We start from the raw sequence: 22,962 nt of genomic DNA on the forward strand, positions 1-22,962 counted from the left end.
ATATACGCTTTTATTATATTATACAATATAAAAGTAGGAACAAAAAATTTAAACAATATAATATATTATAGAACCGTATAATAAAACAAATTATAGAAATCAAAGCCTTAAACGGTGTAGCTGAATCTTAATGCTTGTATTAAGTACTCGTATTATGTATTGTACTATGTATGTACGCAATACGTAACGCGCGGTTTCTAGAGACTACATACGTAGTATATAAATTTACATAAGAATCATACAAGCATTAAGACCCAGCTAAGCTGTTTAAAGCTTTGATTTCTATGTTTGTGTGTGTAGTTTGTGTCACATATACAAGTAGTAGAGTTAACGTTTCAAGACCGAAAAATCATTTCGGCGTGCGTTTCTAGGGAAGCGTAACTATGTATGGAATATATAAATTCACATAAGAAAAAATTTAAATGTTACATAATAATTATATAATTTTGTGTTCGTGCGTGCATATAATTATATAATTACGATTTCAAAAATACATATATTCAGCCTATTAAAAACGGATTATTTTAATATGGATCTGTTAAAAATTAAGTAAACTTTACTCTAATGAAAATTCTTAATAGATCCATATAAAAACAATTTAAAAAGCTAATAGAATATAAATAGTCTAATGAATAGTCTAATCTTATTTAAAATAGGACATTTTATAGGACTTTGTGGCGTTTTCTTTTTATGAGTAACATGTCCCTCTCTTGACAGCGTCATGTACTACGCACAGCGAATTCCTATAGGTTGTAATTATATCTAATGGAGATATATCAACGTATTAGCATCTATAAGCTTTTGCGTAAGAAAAACTTACCTGTTTCTATCTGTGTATTGGATGCAATCTGTATGCATCGGATGCTGATGATATCTATCTGCAATTACAGATACCGTTTCTATTTGCATTTGTGTGCAATGTTAACCTATAGGAATTTGTCTGCGACTACGATTACGATTCTTATTTGTTTCTGTCTGGATTATGTATACCTCAGACGCTGACGGTATCTATCCATAATTACGGAATCATCTGCATCTATGTATTATAGGTCAACATTGCAGATGAATATGGTTTACATTGCACACAGATGCAGATAGGTACAGTTCCGTAATAGATATCAGCAAAATCAGCATTCGATGCATACAGATTGCATTCTATATACAGATAAAAACATCAAGTTTTTCGACTGCAAAAACTTGTAAATACGCTGGCAGATCTCCATTAAATACAATTACATTTTCTATCTGCATTTGCAGATATAATAGTTGCTGACAGAAACGTAAGAATTAAATATTCTCTTCAAACAATGGATATCTATTAAAATTTATTAGACGTTGCATCTGTTTCTGACTGTTTCTGATTGTTTCTAATGAAATTTTTAGGAGCAATGAGTCGTAAGTCACTCGAAAAAAGCACTGCAGTCACATACGTATGCTAAAGTGCTAAATTACGATATAACGCAAATTATATTGTATAGATATGGATAGAAACACAATCATAAATTGCAGATAGATTATACTCACTGACAACATTTGTTCAAATTCAAATAGAAATCGATAAGTTATGTATTCGCAAATACAATCACAATTCGGAACATTTAAAAGCGTGTAATTATGGATAAATTGCACGACAATAAAATAAAGGAATGTCAGTGCGTGGCAGTTTCACGCTCATATATCGGCTGTTTGCAAATACGTATAAATTATGATATAACGCAAATAGTAAAATAAAATTTGACAACATCCAATTTTACAAATCTTTTTTTGCAACGACTACACGCATGATCTAATAATGAATTTTCTACTAAACAGGTTTCATACTAATTGTAAGAGTAAAAAGTTCATAATAGAATCAAACACATGCGCTTATTAGTTTAGCAGAAACCCTGCCCATATTTTCATATCTTATATTGAGCCTACATCATAATAGACGACTTTACTCTATAGAATTTCATCAATTTCAAATTGGAGTAACTTTTGTCTGGGACTGTATAGCCAAGACATCCTTAAAAGCGTCCATGAACAACAATCTAATCAAGATGTCATGCAATAGAGGAATGTTGTTTTTCGAAATAAACATTTGCGATTTTGCTTTCCCTTCTTAATTGTTTGAAGATTAACTTCATACAACATGAAGTTTAAAACAATATTGCTACAACGTTTGCAATGTTACTGTAACATTGATGGAATATTGTATAATGATGCTGCAATATTACTGGAACAATCTGTGCTGTAAATTATGTTGGTTATTACTTCTTGGTATTAATGTACATACATTTGCATTTAACCATCTTTTGTCAGTGAATATATAGGTATTCTTTATTTATGTTTCCCTGTGGAGTTACAAGAACTTTCCGTTTCCTACCATTACATCTCTAAACGTTTTATCTTATATTATACAAGGTATTTGTTAAATAACACTAAATCTTTTGCATATGAGCAGAATAGACTAAAGCTCGAGAATCGTCATTAAATAAGTGTCGATTGACATAGCTTAACTCGACGTCGCTTCATGATTGATCTGACAACAAGTTGCTGACGTTACATACTGCCAACGTTGACCCGACGGTAACCTGAAATTATCTTTCGATAAGAATGAGCTAACAGAGCTGAACTAATGTCATGCCGTTCTAAACAATCGGTTTTTAACATACTGCTAACATTGGCTCGACATTGGCTAATAGTCATAAGAGTCGATTAACGTAGCCTGGACTGACATCGCGCCGAGTAGTTCTTTTTATATTTCTTTTAATTATTAAATGAAGTAGAATTCATGATTTATATTTTTACGGTACAATTTTTTTTAACTCAGTTGAATTAAAACGAAAAATTTCTTATTCATAATTCTGAATAAAATAGCATTCATGATGTACTTTCAAATGAAACAATGGATTATTTATTCACAATTTTGAATAGTATTCATGGCTCATTTTAAGAAAATGGGCCATTAAAAGAAAAACTTGTTTTTCTTATTTTTATTCAATTGGATTAAAAAACTGCATTTCTTATTCAAAAATTTTAATTAAGCAGTATTCACGATGCACACCACACAAAATACTATAATATTATTTTTTAATTGAAAAGCATAGAAATATACTCTATGCTATTCCTATAAACGAATAAAAATGCATTCAAGATTGAAAAGGATTCATTTTAACATTCCCGAATCCGTATTTCTGGAAATCTGAATCCTTTTTAATCCATTTCAATCTGAATGCGTATTTTAAATAGCGAATACTTTTCTTTGGATTTAATTGGATTCAATTGGATTCAATTAGATTCAATTGGATGCAATTGGATTGAAAAACTGCATTTTCTATTCAAAATTTTGAATTGAATAGTATTCACAATGTGTGTGTTGTGCACAGAAAAAGCTAATATTGTTTTTAGATTGAAAGGCATAAAGATATGCTCCATGCAATTCCTATAAATAAATAAAAATGCATTCAGGATTGAAAAGCATTCATTTTAACATTCGTGAATCAATATTTCTGAAAATCTGAATCCATTTCAATTCATTTCAATCCATTCTCGTTTGCTGGGACGTCAGCCTCGAGTGATTTCGATTAATTCTGGAGCAGTTCGGACAATATGGGCTGTGTTCGCTTTTGACGCTTACAGCACTTGCGAGCATTATTTGTCTTTGTTTATTATTTAATAAATAACAAGGATGAAACGACGTTGTGAGCGACAAAATAAACAGCCATGGCGCTCAATTTGTTTAGTGGAAAACTCTGATAATTGTGAAACTCTATCTGACTGTCGAGATCTTACGTTTATCTTATATAAAAAAAATTCCTTTACGTAAGAAAAAGTCATAGGCACGCAACGAAGTTATCTATCCGTCACTCGCGAGCACGGTTACAAATTTGGCTCATGATCGCAATTAATCACGCCTGCGAGCACGTCGGTTTATAAAGTGATTGTATTTTGTGATTACAGATTAAAATGAAGTGTACAGTAAAAGGTTATAAAAATTATTATCGGAAAACAAAAAATCTACCGATGAAATATTTTTCATTTCCAAAAGATAAAGTAATTTACATAAATAGCGTGAAGTCTGTGTAAATCGAGATATCTCTATTATCAAAAATAAGGTTCTAATAAAGTATATATTTGAGTCAGCGTTAGCAATGAAGAATTTAATATTTTCAAGATGTGTGTGCAAAAAAATTATTTTTTCCCATGATTATATTTTGTGATATTACTAATGCAAATAGTATAAGAAAATAATGAATGAATTGTTTCTTGGTTTATTTACTAATACAACTAAATATTATAATTATTAATAATATTAATAATAATATTAATTAATAATATTAGTATATATAATAAAATAATTAATTAAATTTCAAAAGTATGAATAAAGGTTTTCGATTCTTGACTTGAAATAAATTATAGGGAAAATACTTTTGAAAAAATAATACACTTTTCACAATCTGGAGAGCTAGCTAATTGTAAGTAATAAAAAATATTCATTAAACTTTGAAGCAACCTAACTTCCGTTGCGGAATAGCTCATCGGACGAATTTATCGGGCCGAGAACGAAAAAGGTTCGTTGCAGAAAGAAGAGGCGCTTATAAGTAACGCACAGAACTGTGTAGTAAAGTGAAACAAAATACTCTTTATTACATTCAACACGATACAAACAGATAGTTCTGAACACAATACAATAAAATAAAGTAAATAATATAAAAATATAATGAAGATAATAACGGCAGCGCGTGGTATTTCAAATGGACCGAGCGCTGGTGCGCCCTGGTGTCATGGCGCGATAATGCAGAACGGATGCTAACGCGGCGCGGAAACGTACATCCGTTCCGCATTATCGATACGGTCGCGGACGGAAGCGCATATTGAAGCGGCTAATGCTTGGTCAAGAACATGTAGTTTCTCGGGGCCCATCGTTACAACTTTATTCATTATATTTTTTCGAAATTTATTTCTTATATGATATTTTAACCCTTAAACATTAAGGTAAAATAATGACACTTTTAGATTTTTGAGATTAGTTCCTGAGACATTAATTTAAAAAAAAACTGGAATAAAAACAGTAATTTTATAAATCTATATTTTATTAATCAAATCGATATAGCGTACAGATACAAATATAGCATTTTTTCTTTCGCGTGGTCTCACAGATCAATTATACTACTTGAAGGTTAAATAAATTTCTGAAATATATTATAGATTTTTTTAGTATTCTTTTTTATATTATAATATTTTACATTATAATATTTATAATATTGTTTTTTAGCATTTTTATTTTGTATTTTTAATATCTTTTGTAATTGTTAAAGTGTATTGCAAGAAGCGCTATAAGTATGCTGATAAATAATACATTCGAATTTACACAAAACAATGGCGTAACTTGATTATAATTCTGATTTGTCGCTCGATTCTCATGTGATTACATCCTACGCATAGATATACCTTTTATCATGGATATTATATCTTTGTTCTTTACATGCAAGTAGACATAGTGTACTCTTACGCATGTTTGGCTGTAGCCAATCAGAGCTTGATCTTTTTTGCCATTTTTCGGTGAATTTTAGTAAATAATTACTTATTCATTACTTTTTTTACTATTATTTATTACTTTTCATTTAATATTTAATATATTTTTTAATCATTTCAAATCATATAACAACCATGCGAATATATAAGGTTGTAAAATGATGGAAAATGAGGTCAGTGCGTTGTTATGCGCAAACTTGTCTTAGTTACGAGCATACCATGTACTAGCATACCATGTCTACTTGCACCATAATCTTTCACTGACTATTATACTATCCAACTGGCGACTTACGATATCAATATGATGTCAATCACATTGACGTTACGGAATGTCATCAAATAAAACTTATGATTACTTTTTGATTATTTGACGTCATTTGTATTACAAACATGACTTGAATTTAATGTTAAAATGACAAACTTTGCTATCTGAGTAGATATCTTATGTGTTGTTAATGTCACGACAATATTCTAATTGTGCAAAAGAAGTACTTGAGATTCATCGTTTAGTTTTTTTGCTGTAAAACAGAATCTGGAAATTCTTGTTCTACACTTTTCTTGATATGACAACTGGCATTATAACATTATTGTATGAAGCATCTTCACATAGAAAAGAACATGTTTATTTAATTACTACTCCCGACTGTTGAATTTAATGTCAACTAGATGTAATTTTGCGTTTTAAGAATATTATTGAATTACTGAAGATAGCCAGATTGTGGCCGAAACGTTTAATGTTTTAATTAATGTAATAATAATTAAATATCACAAACTATAACTTGTGCTGTGGTTTTTTATACTCTTCTTTTTATATGTTTTTTATTATTATTAAATATAAAATGTAAGTAATGATTAATTTGTTATAACGAGCTCTCTCTACCTTAATTAAGAATATTCAATGTCGAAAATAAAACACTGATGAGAATGTTTAAAAATTACGATAAAATCTAATCAGAATTAAATTATGGATAAGCAACTTTAAAGAAATTATATGAAAGGAAAAAAGCTCAACATGATTATAATCAACTATATCGCAAGCAAATTGATCACAAAAATATTTTGTCAAAAACTAATACTTGACTTATAAACCAGTCAGTGTCAAAAAAATATCTTAAAACCGCAAAATACTTCTTTAAAACAATGATAAAATTGAAAACTTTAAAGTTAAATCATTAATAATCAAGAAATAAAAACTCAACTAATAATCAAAAGATAGAAAGACCTTGTTATAATGGAAGAACGATACTGATTTTATTTGCTGAAACTGTTTATTTTTTTGGCGTAAAATGTATGAATACTTCTTCAACTGGACGCGTAATGAGAGAACCGCCGTACTCAATCGTGTCGATTGTTTTCACACTTTTCACTCTCCACTTTCTGAGAATTGCAGTCAATACGGTTTTCTCTTCGAGTAGAGCGAATCTTTGCCCTATACAGTTTCTTGGTCCGGCGCTGAACGGAATATAAGCATACGGATTTCTATTCTGCGAGTTTTCTGGAAGGAAGCGATCCGGATCGAATTTCAATGGGTCCGGCCAAACCGCCGGATTTCGATGTGCTAATAGGATGGTCAATATAACTGAAGTACCTTTCATAAGTGTATAATTATCTAAAATAGAAGAAATAAATTAATATATGAACTATGTAGTTGTTTATATAAAACATTGTCTTTGTCCACATAAACGTTTTTTTTATGATTTGAAACTTAAATTTTTGTGAGATTATAATGTTATTATCAATCTTTAAATATACTATACTTGTTTAATTTTTAGTAAATTGTATGTATGAATATTATTTTTTAAATTTTTTAATTTTTTCGCCTTATAACATTTAACTTATTTATAAATTATATAGAGTGATTCAGAGAATAAACGTTTTTCCTTAAAGTATAATATTCCTGACTTCCTAATTCTATTATCTCTGGCATACTAGCGCGACACGCGATATAATGAGTATACAGCTTTATCGATGTTTTCATTCTAAAGTTATAGTCTCATTGGATATCGCGTGTCGCGTGCGACGCGTACATCGCGCTAATGTGCCGGAGTCATAAGACGATTTTTCCTTTGCGAAATATGATACTTTAAGGACAAACGTTTATTCCGAATCATCCTGTATTGTAAGTTCTTTAAAATCTTTTTCTTAATTAATACCACAGACAGAGTTACCTATTTTTACATCTTCTACTAGTTCCCTCACGATTAAAGGTACACTTGGGAATATTCTAAGTGTCTCCTTTATAACTCTTTCAAGATACTTTAATTGCGACAGTTCTTTTACACTGGCTGGTACCTCTGAATCTCCGAAAATTTCCTCGAGTTCTTTGTGAACTTTTTCCTGATGCTCGAGATTATTGCCCAAAAGAAACAATGCCCAGGTTATAGCAACAGCAGTTGTATCGTGTCCCTATTATAATTTCATATTATTTTACATGTACTTTCTATTTGCACAGATATATTGCCGAGAAATTAATAAGAGAAAATTTTATATATTAAATTTTATATATTAAAAATTAGAAAATTTTAATTTTAACTTCGAACATCTCACCTCAAACATGAACGTATCGACTTGTGCTCTCAATTCATCATCAGTCAAAGGAGTGCAGTAGTCTTTCTCATTTTGGTCTAATAATAAGTCTAAAAACGCTTTTCTCTTTCGCTTACCTGATACAATAAGTTTTATTAACTAAGAAATATTTACAAAATAGAAAGATATATATAATGAACGAAATATAATTAAAATTTGTAATCACACCTATGTTAAATTCATCATCTTCATTTTCGAGTTTCGCATTTTGCGACTGTCGGTCAATCTTTTTTTTACTTATTACCTATAATTTATCATATTAGTTGTAAACATGAAATTTCTTTTAATGAAGCAATGTAAAAAAAGTAGTGAAACTTAAACATTATTTTAAATTTATATAAATGCATGTGTTATTAAAGTACTTATAATATACCTTTTTTGTAAATCCATGTAATATATCAAGCATTGATTTAAACTGTTTCCCTGTAGGTAATAAATAGTACAACCAGTCAATCCAATACCATGGTTGAATCATTCGATTCGATATTAACTTGGAGATTCTGAAAATATAATTGGAATTCAACTTACAGAAATTGCATTGTAATTAATTATTAAATTTTATTGTTAATTGACTCTAAGTAATAAATCATTAACTGTTTATTAATAATAACATTATAAGAATTTTATAAAAACTAACTGATGTACTGTTGATGTATATTCGTTTACAATTTCTTGAGCATGTACATCCACACCCATTGCCGTTTCTGTAAGATAACTGTAATAACTAATATTGTTGATAATCCTTAATCATTTATAATACTAGAATTTAAATTAACATATTTCTTTCTTTATTACTATCCATAGAATGAGTGATAAAATTGATTAATTGAACAATCTTATCGTGAAATTCGATTCCATTTTGTGTCTCATCCGAATGAACATATGTAGTAATATTCCGCTGCACTATCCCCAACAGGAAATGTAAAACTTGAAAGGAAAAAGGCTGAATATCAGGCGTGTGTATGGGCATGAGTCTTCATAAATTTAAAGTCCACAATCTGTCCAAAATCCACAAATCTGTTTATTTTGAGCGGGTGGGTGGGATTGTCTATCCAAACGAGATTGCATAATTGTAGAGATTTCATTTGTCGAAACATAACATTACATAAGATAGAATGAAGCAACGCATACGCGCTGCTTCATTTTATCTTATGATATCTTAAATTATATAATAAACGAAAAAAATAGAATGAAGTTTACAGCGTGAGCACCCAAAGCGGATGGATCTCATATCTACGAGCGTCATACGCTCCTAAATGTCGAGCGGCATGCTTTTTTAATCCTCTATGCATTTTTATTCATTTATAGGAATTGCATGGAGCATATCTCTATGCCTTTCAATCTAAAAATAATATTAGCTTTTTCTGTGCACACAATATATGTGTGAATACTGTTCAATTCAAAATTTTGAATAGGAAATGCAGTTTTTCAATTCAATTGCATCCAATTAGATTTAATTGAATCCAATTAAATCCAATTAAATTTAAAAAAAGTATTTGCTATTTATAAAATACGCATTCGAATAGAAAAAAATTTCAATCCATTTTAATCCATTCTCGTTTGCTGGATATAGATCCGGCTTCAGGAAATTCGAAATACCTTCTTCTAGGGTACACAAAACAATATCAATTTGGTCGTGATCCTTACAGTTAAAATCATTTCTCTTGATGATAGAATTTCTTAAAGCTGATCTGCACTCCGAATTCAATTTAAGAGCCCTCAAAAAAGAGAGAGAGAGTTTTGGAAGGCGAATATTTCTTCATCAGAACCTCTCGATCAGATTCCAGGGCTGAATGTCGACACCAACAAGGTTGGGACCAAACAGTTTCGTCGTCAAAGCATTCGCATTATTCTTGTTTAATCCTACGGAAATGGGTAAACTAGACAGAGTAGCAGCAGAAACTGGAGGGGAAGGGATTAACTCGTTCATTAACTAACGAGCAAAAAGGAGGAGAAAATCCTCTGATTAAAAATAGAAAGGTATGACGACTGTCCATCTGTATTCTACAAATACACATCTAGTAAGTACGTACACGACTATAATATGCGGATCTCTCTTGGATCTCTCCCTCCTGACTCGCAGACGCTACTAAAGAATCTTCATCGACGAAGTCTGAAGCGGAAGTTTCGAGAAGGGAAATTGGCTTTGCGATCAAGCGGCTCTCGACTCGATAGAGACATTCGATCATCACGTTCAGATCGAAAAGGAGACGCTGATAAGGATAAAAGGGAGAAGCGAGACCAGCCTCCCTATCTGAGAGAACATTTATAAGGGCGTGAGATCTCCTTGAGAACTGCAAGACGGTCTCTCGATGAAGAGCTCTTCCTCTTCCTTGAATTACGTTCTGATTTTCCTATTATATGAAGAGAAAACTAAAAAAGATTAATAAAATTGTCACACGAGGAAACGTACAACAGGAAAACAATGAAGACGCACACGCGCATTTGATGCCATCTGATAGTCAGCCTTTTTCCTGTCAAGTTTTAAATTTCCTGTTGGAGATAGTGCAACAGAATGTTACTACATATGTCCATCCGGACGAAACTTTGCATAATTTACAACATAAAACGTACTGTGTCAACAAACATTTCTTCACAAAAAGTATTATAATTATACATGTTATTGTAATTAAAAATATGTTACATTACCGCAGATAATATCAAGAGTCACATTGATCATAAAAGGAAAAATATCAACGGCTTTCCCTGGATTGTCTTTTATTTTTTTTTCGAGACACTTTGTCAGGATCTCTGCTTTTTCAGATAGAATCACAGCAAATTGGTCTAATATACTAAAATGGAACGTTGGTCCGATGAGTTTTCTATCATGAAACCATTGTTTACCTAAAAGCATTAAAATATAGTGTACTTACGTAGAATATTACAAAAAATAGAATTACAAAGTTAATTTAAAAAACATGTGGTTTTGTTATAGGTTTAATTTTTGAAATAGTAAAAATATTCTGTGTTTTTCCTACTTTCAGACGAATTTTTCAATAAAAACGCATTTCTCCGTTTTCCTTAGAAAATACAATATAAAAGAGAATAATTGAATAATTCCTATCGGAATCCATCTCATAATAAAACACTTATTGTGCTCATTATTTAAAAACAAATTATACTCGCAAGTTACACATAACATCACATAGCCAACTCCAAATATATATAACAGACTTTTTAACATAGGCCGAGGATAGTTGCTCATTACCTTTTCATTAGACCAAACTAATACAATTTTCAGATACGTAAGCAACAAACAATAATCTGAATAAGTATACAATCAACGACGCGTAACGGTGTATTTGAATAAATCATAAGAACTAAAATATACTGTTTTTTTGTTTAACTAAAATATACTGTTTTTCAGAGTACAAATACATATACAGAATGGAGCATTTAAAGTGTTATCTGTAAGCTATTATCTCTAAAAGAAGGCATCGAATCAAAAATATGTTCAGATAAAAGTGTTATGATTTCGAGGGAGACATAAGATGGTTTGACCTTGGGTGACGTTATCAAGGTCAGAATAAGGTTTTTTTGAATTTTTTAAATAGAACTCCAATTTTTCGTTATATATTCTTGTAGCTTATCAAGAGCTCGAAAGCTTTTCAAAACACTATGATAAAGTATATTTCCATTAAACACTTTTCGATTCGAGTTATAAGACTTCAAAGTTAATATCGCCGCACTGGCATTAGTACTGCCTAAAGCCTATTCTACAATGTAGTAAGCAGTAGGAAGTAAGAAGTTCTTACGTGCCTTTTTCACGCCTTGTCTTATAATAAGCTTTGATTGGCTAGCAGTAAAGTAATAAGGCGTAATGGGAATAACCATTTCGCTTACTCCCGGTCTTAATGCTTTACGCCATATTTTACTCCCTCTTACGACAGTCTTATTACTGCATTATAGAATGGATTTAAGATGTCCGACCGACGGCTAAAATTTCTTGAATGTTGTTTAAGATTACCTCGTATTTAAAAATAAAGAATTTGCTAGTAATTTTTAGATCAAAGCTTATGCATAAGCTTGCATATATAGAATGAAACAAAATCAAACTATATTAATACATTAAAAATTTTAACAAATATAAATCAAGTGATATAATTTATAAATTACTGAAATTTATTTTAATAAACATTTGAATAAATGTTTTTTTGAATGAAAAAAAAGAAACTTTTCTTGTTATTTTAATTTATCATTATAAAAACATTTTTGTCAAATCATAAAAAAGCATATTTTTAACATTAAAAAAACATTTCCATGAAATATTAAAAAAATGTTTTTTTAATATTAAACATATATTTTTTTTAACGTTTTTTTTAATGAAAAAAAGGAGACTTTTCTCTTCTTTATTTTAAACGTTTTCAAAAATGTTTAAAAAAAACATTTTTTCAAACATTTTTTTCCCCATTGGGCCTCGGATTGACTTATGACTTAAGATTGTACTTAAGACAGTCTTATATGCAAGAATCGACTATGAATACCGACACATTTGTTTAACATAAAGTGTGTTAAACAATGAAAGATTCAGTACTAATTTCACAACGTGAAACAGGCCGATATCGCCCGAAGCGCCAGCGCATGAGGGCACCATTCAGTGGTAAAGAAAAATCACTGTTCAAAAATTGCTACAGATCGCAATTTTTTAACAATAATTTTATTTTCCCACTGTGCACCGGTGTTTAAGAATGAGTTGATAAGCGAAGTGAAGTAATAAAGCAACTTTCAAAGTAATAAAGCAGATTTTATAATTAATATTAGCTTCCCATTTTCTTCGATTTAGGAGATTCGTATTATATTTATCTATAATCCTTTAGTTTAGGAGATTCGTATTATATTTATCTATAATCCTTTAGTTTTTGAGTGAATTTCTAAATACCGCTTTTGCGCTAATTAAAAATGTACTGTCGGTCTTTGTCTTGGCATAGGGAACTTCTTGTCAGCATACTTGTATATTAAAAGTATACTAACTTCAAATGCAATTATCTTTCAAACATGCCTGGTTACCCCCTTCCCTCCCCCTTAAAATATATGTATAGAGAATTCATATCAGAATCATTATCTTTAATTAGTAAAAGCTTCAAACAAATCTTAAGAAAAGTCATTTTGCGATATAACCACCTTCAGTAAAACTCTAAACGTACGACAAAAAGATATGTAATGATTTTGTTTTACCTGTAGATGTTAAAAGTCCATTGCCCAACCAAGGTTTCAGCAGATCATAAGAGTTTCCTTTTGTGATATTTACGGTGCTAGGAAAAATAAGCTGTAAATATTTGAAAGAAACGTAATCTAATAATATTCAGAAATAAGATGCAACGTGTTTTTTACTGATATAATGTTTACTTATATATTTATGCTACAACCAATTTCATTAGTCATAAAAGATAATACTATGATTATTAAATCAATTAATTTATCAAAAGCAGTTTTATTAAATCTGTAAATTATTTCGCTATAATAACAAATTTCCATTTCTGTTGTAACTGTAACAATAAATCCGATTTGTTAAAAATAAATGCTTTTTAAAAAAAATTTAATTTCTTTAAACAAATTTCACACTGCAAATTATTATAATATATATATTTACAATATATACTTGTAAAGAATGAATAATTGGTTACATTATAATGATGAAAAAGTAATTCTTAGTATTCATAATTATACTATTATTCGTATCCTGTACATTTCCTTTTTTTGAAACTTCAGAGCCCATATTCTGTATACGTCTACCGACAGTTGTCGATATTGATAACGATAGTCAATGACAAGAGCTATTCTAAGAAAAAAGCTCGGTTCTCATTGACTGTCGCTACTTAACGATACTGATAACTGTCGGTAGACGTGTACAAAATATGGACCTTAACAGCGGAATTCTGTAACTCGTTATGTGCTCATAACGACAGTTGCGCAGATATTTTATTTAGTAAAAAAGCTGCGCAACTGTCGTTATGAACATTATGAATAACGATTGCATAACGAGTTACAGAATACAGAGACAGGGCCTCTATTCATTAAGGCCCGATTTCACAATATATGGTTACTTAAAGATTAAAGATAACTAAGAAATTCATGAATAAATTTTATTGATGAATCTGCTGATAATCTGCTTTTAATTTTTAGATAACCATATATTGTGAAAATGGACCTAAGACAGTAAAATCATTGCGCAACTTTTTATATCATATCTGCGCAACGATGTCGTTATACTGTCTTAAGTTACGAGTTACAGAATAGGAAGCTGCAGCGAAATTTTGCAATTCGTCATGTATTATTATGAACACATAATAACTGCGTAGTTACAGAATACAGGAGCAGAAGAATAATTATCTTTCGAACATGCCTAGTTATCTCCCATCCTCCCCCCGTCTTAAAATATATATATATATATATTTATATAGATGTATATATAGATATATATATATATATATATATATATTATATATATATTTATATAGACGTATATATAGATAATGTCTTATCTTTAATTACTAAAAGCTTCAAACAAATCTTTAAAAAAATCATTTTATGATAATCTTAAGTAAAATTTTAAACATATGATAAAAAGATACATAATGTTTTATCTGTAGATGTTAAAAGTCAAACGTTTCTCTTTTTTTTTAATAAACAATTTTATAAATACTTTTTTAAAAATATCAAAATATATGCAAGGCTCATCAATTTTTGTATGGTTGTAAAAATGATAAAAATTATGAGTAACTCGAACGAATTAACATGAACGAGTCACTGTGTTTTAAAAAAGAAAATCATTTCGGAAAATCATTATGTGTGTGCTAAAGATTAATTACTACACATCGTAACAGTAATGATGATAAACAAATTTTGCATAATCTTTCTTCTTTTTTTAATATTTACTATTGAACTAAAATCCCACTTAAGAATGAATTCTTCTATAATACATTAATCATTGTAAAAAATATAACGGATGTTATTTTCTGTTAATATAAATGGATTTTATTTACCTCTAAGTATTCTGGCTTAAATATGTTAATAAAAGGTTTGGTTCCAATCTGGTACATGAATATTCCTTCTTTAAACTCCTCTATAAACGAGGAATACCTTTTTATGCGACCTAACAATTAGATTCATTAATGATTATACTAATAAATTATTAATTGTTATTTTTATTTATTTATTATATAAATTTAAGTAGAAAACTTTTTATTTTGAGTCGTATGCAAATATATATATATATATATATATATATATATACAAGGTTGGCCATATTCGACGGAAAGATCTGGCAACACTAACTTTTGACAGAGATTGAACAGCAAAAAATGTGTTTTTTTCCCATGATTGAAAAAAAAACATCTTTCCGTCGAATATGGCCAACCCTGTATATGAATGGCATTTTATATAAAAGAATGACAAAATCTTATGTATAAAGTTCTTTATACCATAATCTGATAACTTCATAAACTCAAATGCAACACCAATGAAAGGATATCCCTTGACTTCGGGAATATTTCTGAACTTTTGTCGAATAATATATTGATGGTAGTTCCACAGAATTGAAAAAATCAGAACAATGCAAAGAATGCATAATCCCAAAAATATGAAATCCATTCTCATTAACTGTGAACACTTCAAATAAATAGTTCATTAAGTAAATTTATACATCATTAGATTTATTAAGATAATGTAATAATGAAATTACATATCATACCGAGAAAAGTTATATTGACAAGACTTTCATTATATATTGATTAAAAATGTTTTTCAGAGATAGGTATGTCCAATTAGATAAAGATGATGATGCGTATATCAGAAAATATATATCAGAAAATACTATATTCCATGTGTTAAAAATATTTTATAATATTTAAAGTTAATGAATCATATCACCTAAAATTCGTGCGTTTAGATGTGGTACAATGTGGTATATACTAAAGACAAAAGCTAATGACATTTCTCTTGTTAATATTGATATAATATTAAAAATTACAAACAAAAGTAATAATAATAGGCTTAAGAGATTAAATCTAATGATATGTATAATGCCAATATGAGCCAATATAAGGTATAAGACTAATATCTGTGATTTAATCAAAACTTTATTAAGCAATTGAAGTATACGTTTTGACCCTTGTTTCAATCCTTTTCAATACATAAATTAATGATGCAAAAACAATTAGTTATTAGTAAGATCGCATTATGACAACTGTGTCCAATCTTAACGGAAAGTTGTACATCAAATTGATAGATTTGCTATAGAATACAAATAAAATATTTTATTATTTTGACAGAGAGTCATGTTTTAATATAACTTAGTCAGCAACAACGTCTGTGCTGTATGGAATGTGTGTGTGTGTGTGTGTGTGTGTGAGAGAGAGAGAGAAGATAAGTTTATTGAATTTTTTCAAACACTATTGTACAAAAATATTTTTTTTTTATAATAACGTTTTTATTTTTATGTGATACGAACATAAAGTACGAACTATCAGATGATATTTTCTTTCAGAAACGTGCTCTATATATATATATATATATATATATATATATAAAACAAGTGCAACATTATCTACTAATATCCAAATAAAATTCATTCAAGTCTATGTTAAACATTCTATTAAAATAATCCGAAAAAGAAACATAAGTATGTAAAAAAATTATTAATTTTAACTTATTTAATTTAATTTATATTAATTAAAATTAAAATGTGCATGTAATTAATTTAATACAATTTTATAGATGAATGGCGATACCTCTGAGCGATACCTCTGAGATGAATGGCGATACCTCTAGTACACCTTTGATTTCAAAAAAAGTATCTAATAAAAATATGATATCAAATAAAATACATTCAAGTTATAATATTAATATTGATCCTAACAGCTTTAACACAAATTTTGACATTTCAAATACCAACGATAAATCTTAGTAATGTTGATATTTCAAATAAAGCCAAAGTAGTATTGCAATTAGGTCAACAATTTAATTTATTCAATAAATTGACCAACAAAGAAAGAATTACACGTAAATTTATAAAACACGTCGAACACAATCTGTTCAAAGCTGACGAGGAAATTTGTAAATCTGTCAGGAATGAAACATTCCAAATTCTTAAGTCAATTAACAATTGTGATACTGAATTGAAAATAAAATTATACATGAAGGTGTAAGGGAGGTTAAACGATTCATCTCAGAGAATCCAGATATTCTAATCACGAAAGCGGATAAAGGAAACACCACGGTAATTATGAATCGGGAAAATTATCGGGAGAAGATGTACGAGATTCTTAATGATCAGACATATAAGTTAATAAAGAAAGATCCTACGAATAAAATAACTTTGAAGATTAGTAACTTATTAAAAAATTGGAAAAACAAGGGGTATATTGACTCAAACGTATACAAAAAATTATATGTATCTGATGATGAACTTCCGAGATCTTATGGACTGCCAAAAATTCGCAAGGAAGGTCATCCACTAAGATTAATAGTTAGTTGCATTAACAGCACTTTTTATCCACTGGCGACCTTCTTAAAAGAAATTATAGACTATTGTAATAATAATAATTTTAGTTACGTAAAAAATAGTCATGATTTAGTAAATAAACTTAATGGAAAGGTAATCGAAAGAAATTTTAGTATTATATCATTTGACGTGATCTCCATGTACACTAACATTCCGACGGATTTAGTATTAAAAAGCATCGAATGTAGATGGAACTGGATTGAAAATAAGACTTCGATTCCTTTATAGGAATTTAAGGCAGTTATGATTATAATTAATTCCACATTTTTTGATAAAAAAATATTTAAACAGATTTTTGACATGCCAATGGGCTCTCCTTTATCTCCTATACTAGCGAATATAGTTTTACAAGACTTAGAATAAGAAATTTTTAGTACAAATAATATCATCTCGCTATTTTATTTGCGTTATGTTGATGACATTGTGTTAGCTGTACATAAAGAAAAGGTTGAAGAAGTTCTAGAATTATTTAACTCATATCACGATAGACTTAGATTACGGTTGACTTTGGCGATGAAAACGGTATTAATTTTCTAGACGTCAAATTAATGATTCAAGGAGGAAGTATCATCTTCGATATGTATAAAAAACCTACCAATTCGGAGAGATATTTAAATTATTTTTCAAATCATCCATTAGCACATAAAAGAGGAGTAATCATTGGGCAGCTTGATAGAATTTTACTGTTGTCCCATCCCAAATTTCATAAAAAAAACATTTCTGAATTAATTCACACTCTTCTAAATAATGGCTATCCTCTTAAATTCATATTTTCAACAATTCATATTTTCAACAATTAACAATAGAATAAAAACTTTGGAAAATAAAACTAATCCAGATCAAAATCGCGAAGAAAATAATAATGAATACGATTCCAATAAGAAAAAATTTTTCACGATACCATACTTGAGCAAGGTTTCTGAAAAATTCAAAAAACTTGCATATATTCATGGTTTTGATATTGCTTATAAACCTATGAATAAATTGAATACAATTGTAAAAACAGGAAAAGATTCCTTGCGCTTAAGGATGACCATTGCGGAGTTGTTTATAAAATTAATTGTTTAAACTGCGAATCGTCGTATGTTGGCCAAACTAAGAGGAAATTAAAAACTCGTATAAAAGAACATAAGACTGATATAAAGAAACCTACTTCTGAGATATCAGTGGTTTCACGTCACCGTTTGAATGAGATGCATAAATTGGATTGGAATAACAATTTTGGGATAAGAATTTTAGATACAAAATAATCATTAATGAAACGAAGAATTTCTGAGAAGAAGTGATACATATAAAAGACCAAACAAGTGGGATCAATAAACAAAGTGATATGGAAAGTTTGTCTGATGTTATTTTCCTCTTCTAAAGAAAGATCTCTCTCGCACTTAATAAATAATTCTAGAACTTTTCAAACTGTTTGACTTATGAATATAAATAGCGGTAAAATATATGATATGACCAATAACAACACATAATGTCACGACAAATTTCTATCTGTGTGTAATGATTATACTTGAGATTCATCATTATATTTTTTGCTGTAAAACGATTCTATTGTTTTATACTTCGATTAAAAGATATTAATGATAGAATAAATTATTTTAAATTAGAATCTGGAAATTCTCGTTCTACACTTTTCATGATATGACTTCTAACATTCTGACGTTCTAACATTATTATACGAAGCAAACACGTTTTTTTACAATTATAATACACGACGGTTGAATTTTATTCCAACTTGATGTAACTTTGCGTCTTAAGAATATTATTAATTTACTGAAGATGGCCAGATAGTGGCCGAAACGTTTAATGTTTTATTGTAATAATCAATTTTTGATGTAATAATAATTAAATATCACAAACTATAACTTCTGCTGTGGTTCCTTATGCTCTTCTTTTCATAATTTACAATTTTATAGTTATATTAATTTTTATAATTGAGAAAATCAATTATGTACATACATTATAATAACTGTTCAAATTGTGCATCATTTATATCTTTTGTGTAATAAACTTTATTGCGCATTGCGTAAAAATCACCTATCCTCTAAAATTCTAAAAAAGTGTTGTGAACTTAACACCATGCGGTATTTACATAATTCTCACTGTGTTAGTGTTAAATTTGCACCAATATAATGTGGATTTAACATCATGAGTTTTAAATCCACACACCCATCATGACGTTTAAATCCACACCAGAGGTGTATTAAATCTACACCAACATTTTTTTGTTGGTGTAGGTAATTATTCAAAATAATGTGCTTCATCAAAATGATCATAAATGAGATGATCCTAAAATATTTTAAAGCTTAAAGTTTCTTTTCAGATCGATATTTTAGACTGACAATCTGACTGATTTTTTTGAAACGGATATAAATGGAGATCGATCTAATCTCAGAATTCATTTTCAAAACAAAAGTTTCATGACATAAATTAAAAATCATATACAAAAGTGAATTTTAAAATTCACTTTTAAAGAAGTTTTTATCTTTAATTTATATATTTGTAAAATATTAAATGTGTTATGTAACAGTGTAAACATGACAGATGCATTGTAAAAAGAAATTTGATCTTTCTATTTTTATAATATAATGAGCGCTATTCCGTTTATTTTCTGTACAGTCAAAACCAAAAAACTTAGTGAAAAAAATTATACAGCGCTCACAAATTCACAACAAGTACGCAATAATATAAATTCACTTTTTCTTAACGTTGTAAACTGTTTTGATGTGATTTTTAATTCATAAAATTTTGTAAAATTCGTAAAAAAATTTGAGATATAAAGAACTTCATTTGTATTTATAGCTTCATAAAAGATCAGTATCAGATCATTACCTAAAATACTGATTTAAAATAAAGACTTCAAGTTTTGAAATATTTTTAAATTGTGATTATTTATTGACAAAGTTACATTCACTTGAAAATTATTTTTGGAGGACTGAATAATATCAGAAATAATGGTATAATATTAATTTTAATTTTAATTTTTGGCATAATATAATGCTTAAAAATATGAGCTTTCCCTACTTACCGTTACGTAAATATTTCTACAACACCGCAATTTCTTGTTTTGACATTCAATTTAAATATCGTAACTTTGTTGGCATTTATTATATAATTTATGTTTTATAATTTAAATTTAGATCAATTTTATTAAATAATGTTAAATGCAATAAAATAGAAAATAGTATACTTATAAATCCTGTAATAAGAAACAATTATAAAAGCTTCTTTTCAATTCAAGATTTAGTTACTGAATGAGACTGCGAATATCGTAGAATTGATATTTGCAGTCTTTTTTTATTGTAAGTTAACAGTGATAAGTACTCACATGATAAACTCATATCAGTCATAACATACATCAGTGTCTCGAATTTAGGAGTATAAAACATTGTACACCACCGATTTATATCTGATTACCGATGTAACGAGATAGAATAGAGATTTCACAATACGATAACGTATGCTTAAGATATTATAAAGAAACGCAATGAAGGCTCTCCTAGGCAATGTAAAGATGTAATTTCTATTTTCATCGCCTTACGTAAAGCATATATATATATATATACACACTCCATTTTTGCGATTACCTTCACCTTAATCACCTCCATCACGCTTAATTATAATTATTTTTTACTAAAGCGATTCCGGTAACATTATATAATACTCTGTCTTCTCTTGCTTTATTCTCTTCAAAGCATAATTCATATGTGTATATTACGAATAGTAATTAATTTCTCAATGTTGTATATTTATGTATAATGTGCCGATTATACAAGACATCTATAAAGTCTGATCCACGCTTTATATCTCGGATTATGATATGGAAAAATATAATAATATGATATATTTCATATATCGAAAGTTGTAGGTGTCCCATTAACAAGGACATATGATGAAAATATGGACTTTGAGTGAAAACTAGGTCAACGTGACCGATGTGATTTTCATAAATGGAACTTCTTATTTTTTTATTGCACATTCTTGTAGCTCAACCCGAGAGCTTTTCAAAATATACAAAAAAATTCATTTTCATTAAGGACTTTTCGAGTTATGAGGATTGAGAGTTACAGTACCGCCATTATTATTATAGTATTACCCAAGATGTCCGAACAAAGACTAAAACCTCTTGTATGTTAGCTGGGTAGCACATAGAAAACTTAGAAAAACATTTAAAAGCAAACTACCGATATGTTTGAAAAGAAAAATATTTTATTTAAAAATATTTAAAAAATATTGATATCACCCTGTCAGTGTTAACATACGGAGCAGAAACTCTGACATTAACTAAGTCATCGGCAACTAAAAGTCATACAACGTAGAATGGAATGCTCAATGTTAGGAGTAACTATACGGGACAGAGTGAGAAATGATGATCTCAGACAAAGAATTAAAGTTAAAGATATTATAGAGTACATAACAAAATAAAAATGGAGATGGGCTGGACACGTAGCCAGAATGAAAGATGGACGATGGACGAAAAGGCTCTTGAAATGGAGATCGAGAATAGGCAAGCAAAGTGTAAGAAATCCATCAACTCGATGGACCGACTATCTGAAAAGAATAGCAACAAATTGAATTGGCACAGTGCAGGATAGGAAAAGATGACGAACATTAGAGGAGTCCTATGTCTATAAGACTGCCTATCAGTAGTGGACAAAACAAAAGGCTGGATGATGATGATTCTGGAAGTTTACATCTTCTTTCAAAATTTTTCATACAAGAGTAAATTCTAAAATATTTTGGAATTTCTCATCCCATAATTTTTAAAAAATATTTTTAAACTTTTTAGATTTAATAACATTTCATCAGAGATACTTACAAAAAAGCTTAGAAATTTTCGATATTTCATAATTAATATATATGTATAAAAGATTCTGAGAAAAGATGTTAATTTTCTGAGAAATGTTTTAATTTGTATAAAAAATGAAGAAAGTTATAAAATTATATAGAAATTCTGAAAAATTATATAAAAAATTCTGAGAAAAATTTTCACCAAGGTCTGTTATCAATTTTGTTAAAACTGCTACCCTGCATACAAAAGTTTGATTCAAATCGTCTCGTGTCGCAATTCTGATTAAAGGATCTTTAGGTAATACTAATAATGGCGGTATTATAACTCTCTCAATCCTCATAATTCGAAAAGTTCTTAATGAAACTTTTTTTGTAATATTTTGAAAAGTTCTTGATGAGCTACAAGAATATGCAATAAAAAATAGTGGATTTGATTTATGAAAACACCAGTCACATTGACCTAATCTTGAGAAGATCATTCAAGTCCATATTTTCATCATACATTCTCCTTAATATCCTAAAATTCATGCTTTCGTATAAAACATTTTTTCATATCTATAACC

The 22,962-nt window shown here is 29.0% G+C and overlaps 1 protein-coding gene and 1 long non-coding RNA gene across 3 annotated transcripts; one reads left to right on the forward strand and one right to left on the reverse strand.

The window, feature by feature from the left end:
* Window positions 1-6,766: 6,766 nt before the first annotated feature.
* LOC105146515 (cytochrome P450 4C1) lies at window positions 6,767-20,829 on the reverse strand. 2 transcript variants are annotated; one of them, XM_011056827.2, is made up of 11 exons: window positions 20,637-20,829; window positions 15,525-15,711; window positions 15,087-15,196; window positions 13,279-13,369; window positions 10,753-10,947; window positions 8,741-8,807; window positions 8,477-8,603; window positions 8,272-8,347; window positions 8,065-8,180; window positions 7,686-7,923; window positions 6,767-7,126 (listed from the first exon to the last, which is right to left on the reverse strand). In XM_011056827.2, exons 2-11 carry the CDS (start codon window positions 15,697-15,699, stop codon window positions 6,786-6,788), a joined length of 1,536 nt encoding a protein of 511 aa, XP_011055129.2. In that variant the 5' UTR covers window positions 15,700-15,711; window positions 20,637-20,829; the 3' UTR covers window positions 6,767-6,785. The 2 variants fall into 2 exon arrangements, with proteins under 2 accessions (XP_011055129.2, XP_011055131.1); XM_011056829.2 differs by lacking the exons at window positions 15,087-15,196; window positions 20,637-20,829 and having other exon boundaries at window positions 15,525-15,645.
* Window positions 16,365-18,468, forward strand: LOC147909980 (uncharacterized). The gene is made up of 2 exons (XR_015545047.1): window positions 16,365-16,723; window positions 16,819-18,468. It is a non-coding gene; the product is annotated as an uncharacterized LOC147909980 (long non-coding RNA).
* Window positions 20,830-22,962: the final 2,133 nt, after the last annotated feature.

This window comes from Acromyrmex echinatior, chromosome 4, assembly GCF_024713525.1.
Source record: "Acromyrmex echinatior isolate Ae372 chromosome 4, ASM2471352v2, whole genome shotgun sequence".
Lineage (NCBI taxonomy): Eukaryota > Metazoa > Arthropoda > Insecta > Hymenoptera > Formicidae > Acromyrmex > Acromyrmex echinatior.

Bases quoted from the DNA above. Each gene is read 5' to 3' on its own strand.
- LOC105146515 (XM_011056827.2), bottom strand. From the start codon at position 15,699: ATGAGAATGGATTTCATATTTTTGGGATTATGCATTCTTTGCATTGTT. The intron at 8,604-8,740 runs GTTAGTTTTTAT...TTATATTTTCAG, and splicing joins TATACATCAACAGTACATCA to AATCTCCAAGTTAATATCGA. The intron at 7,924-8,064 runs GTGAGATGTTCG...AAATTATAATAG, and splicing joins TCGATACGTTCATGTTTGAG to GGACACGATACAACTGCTGT.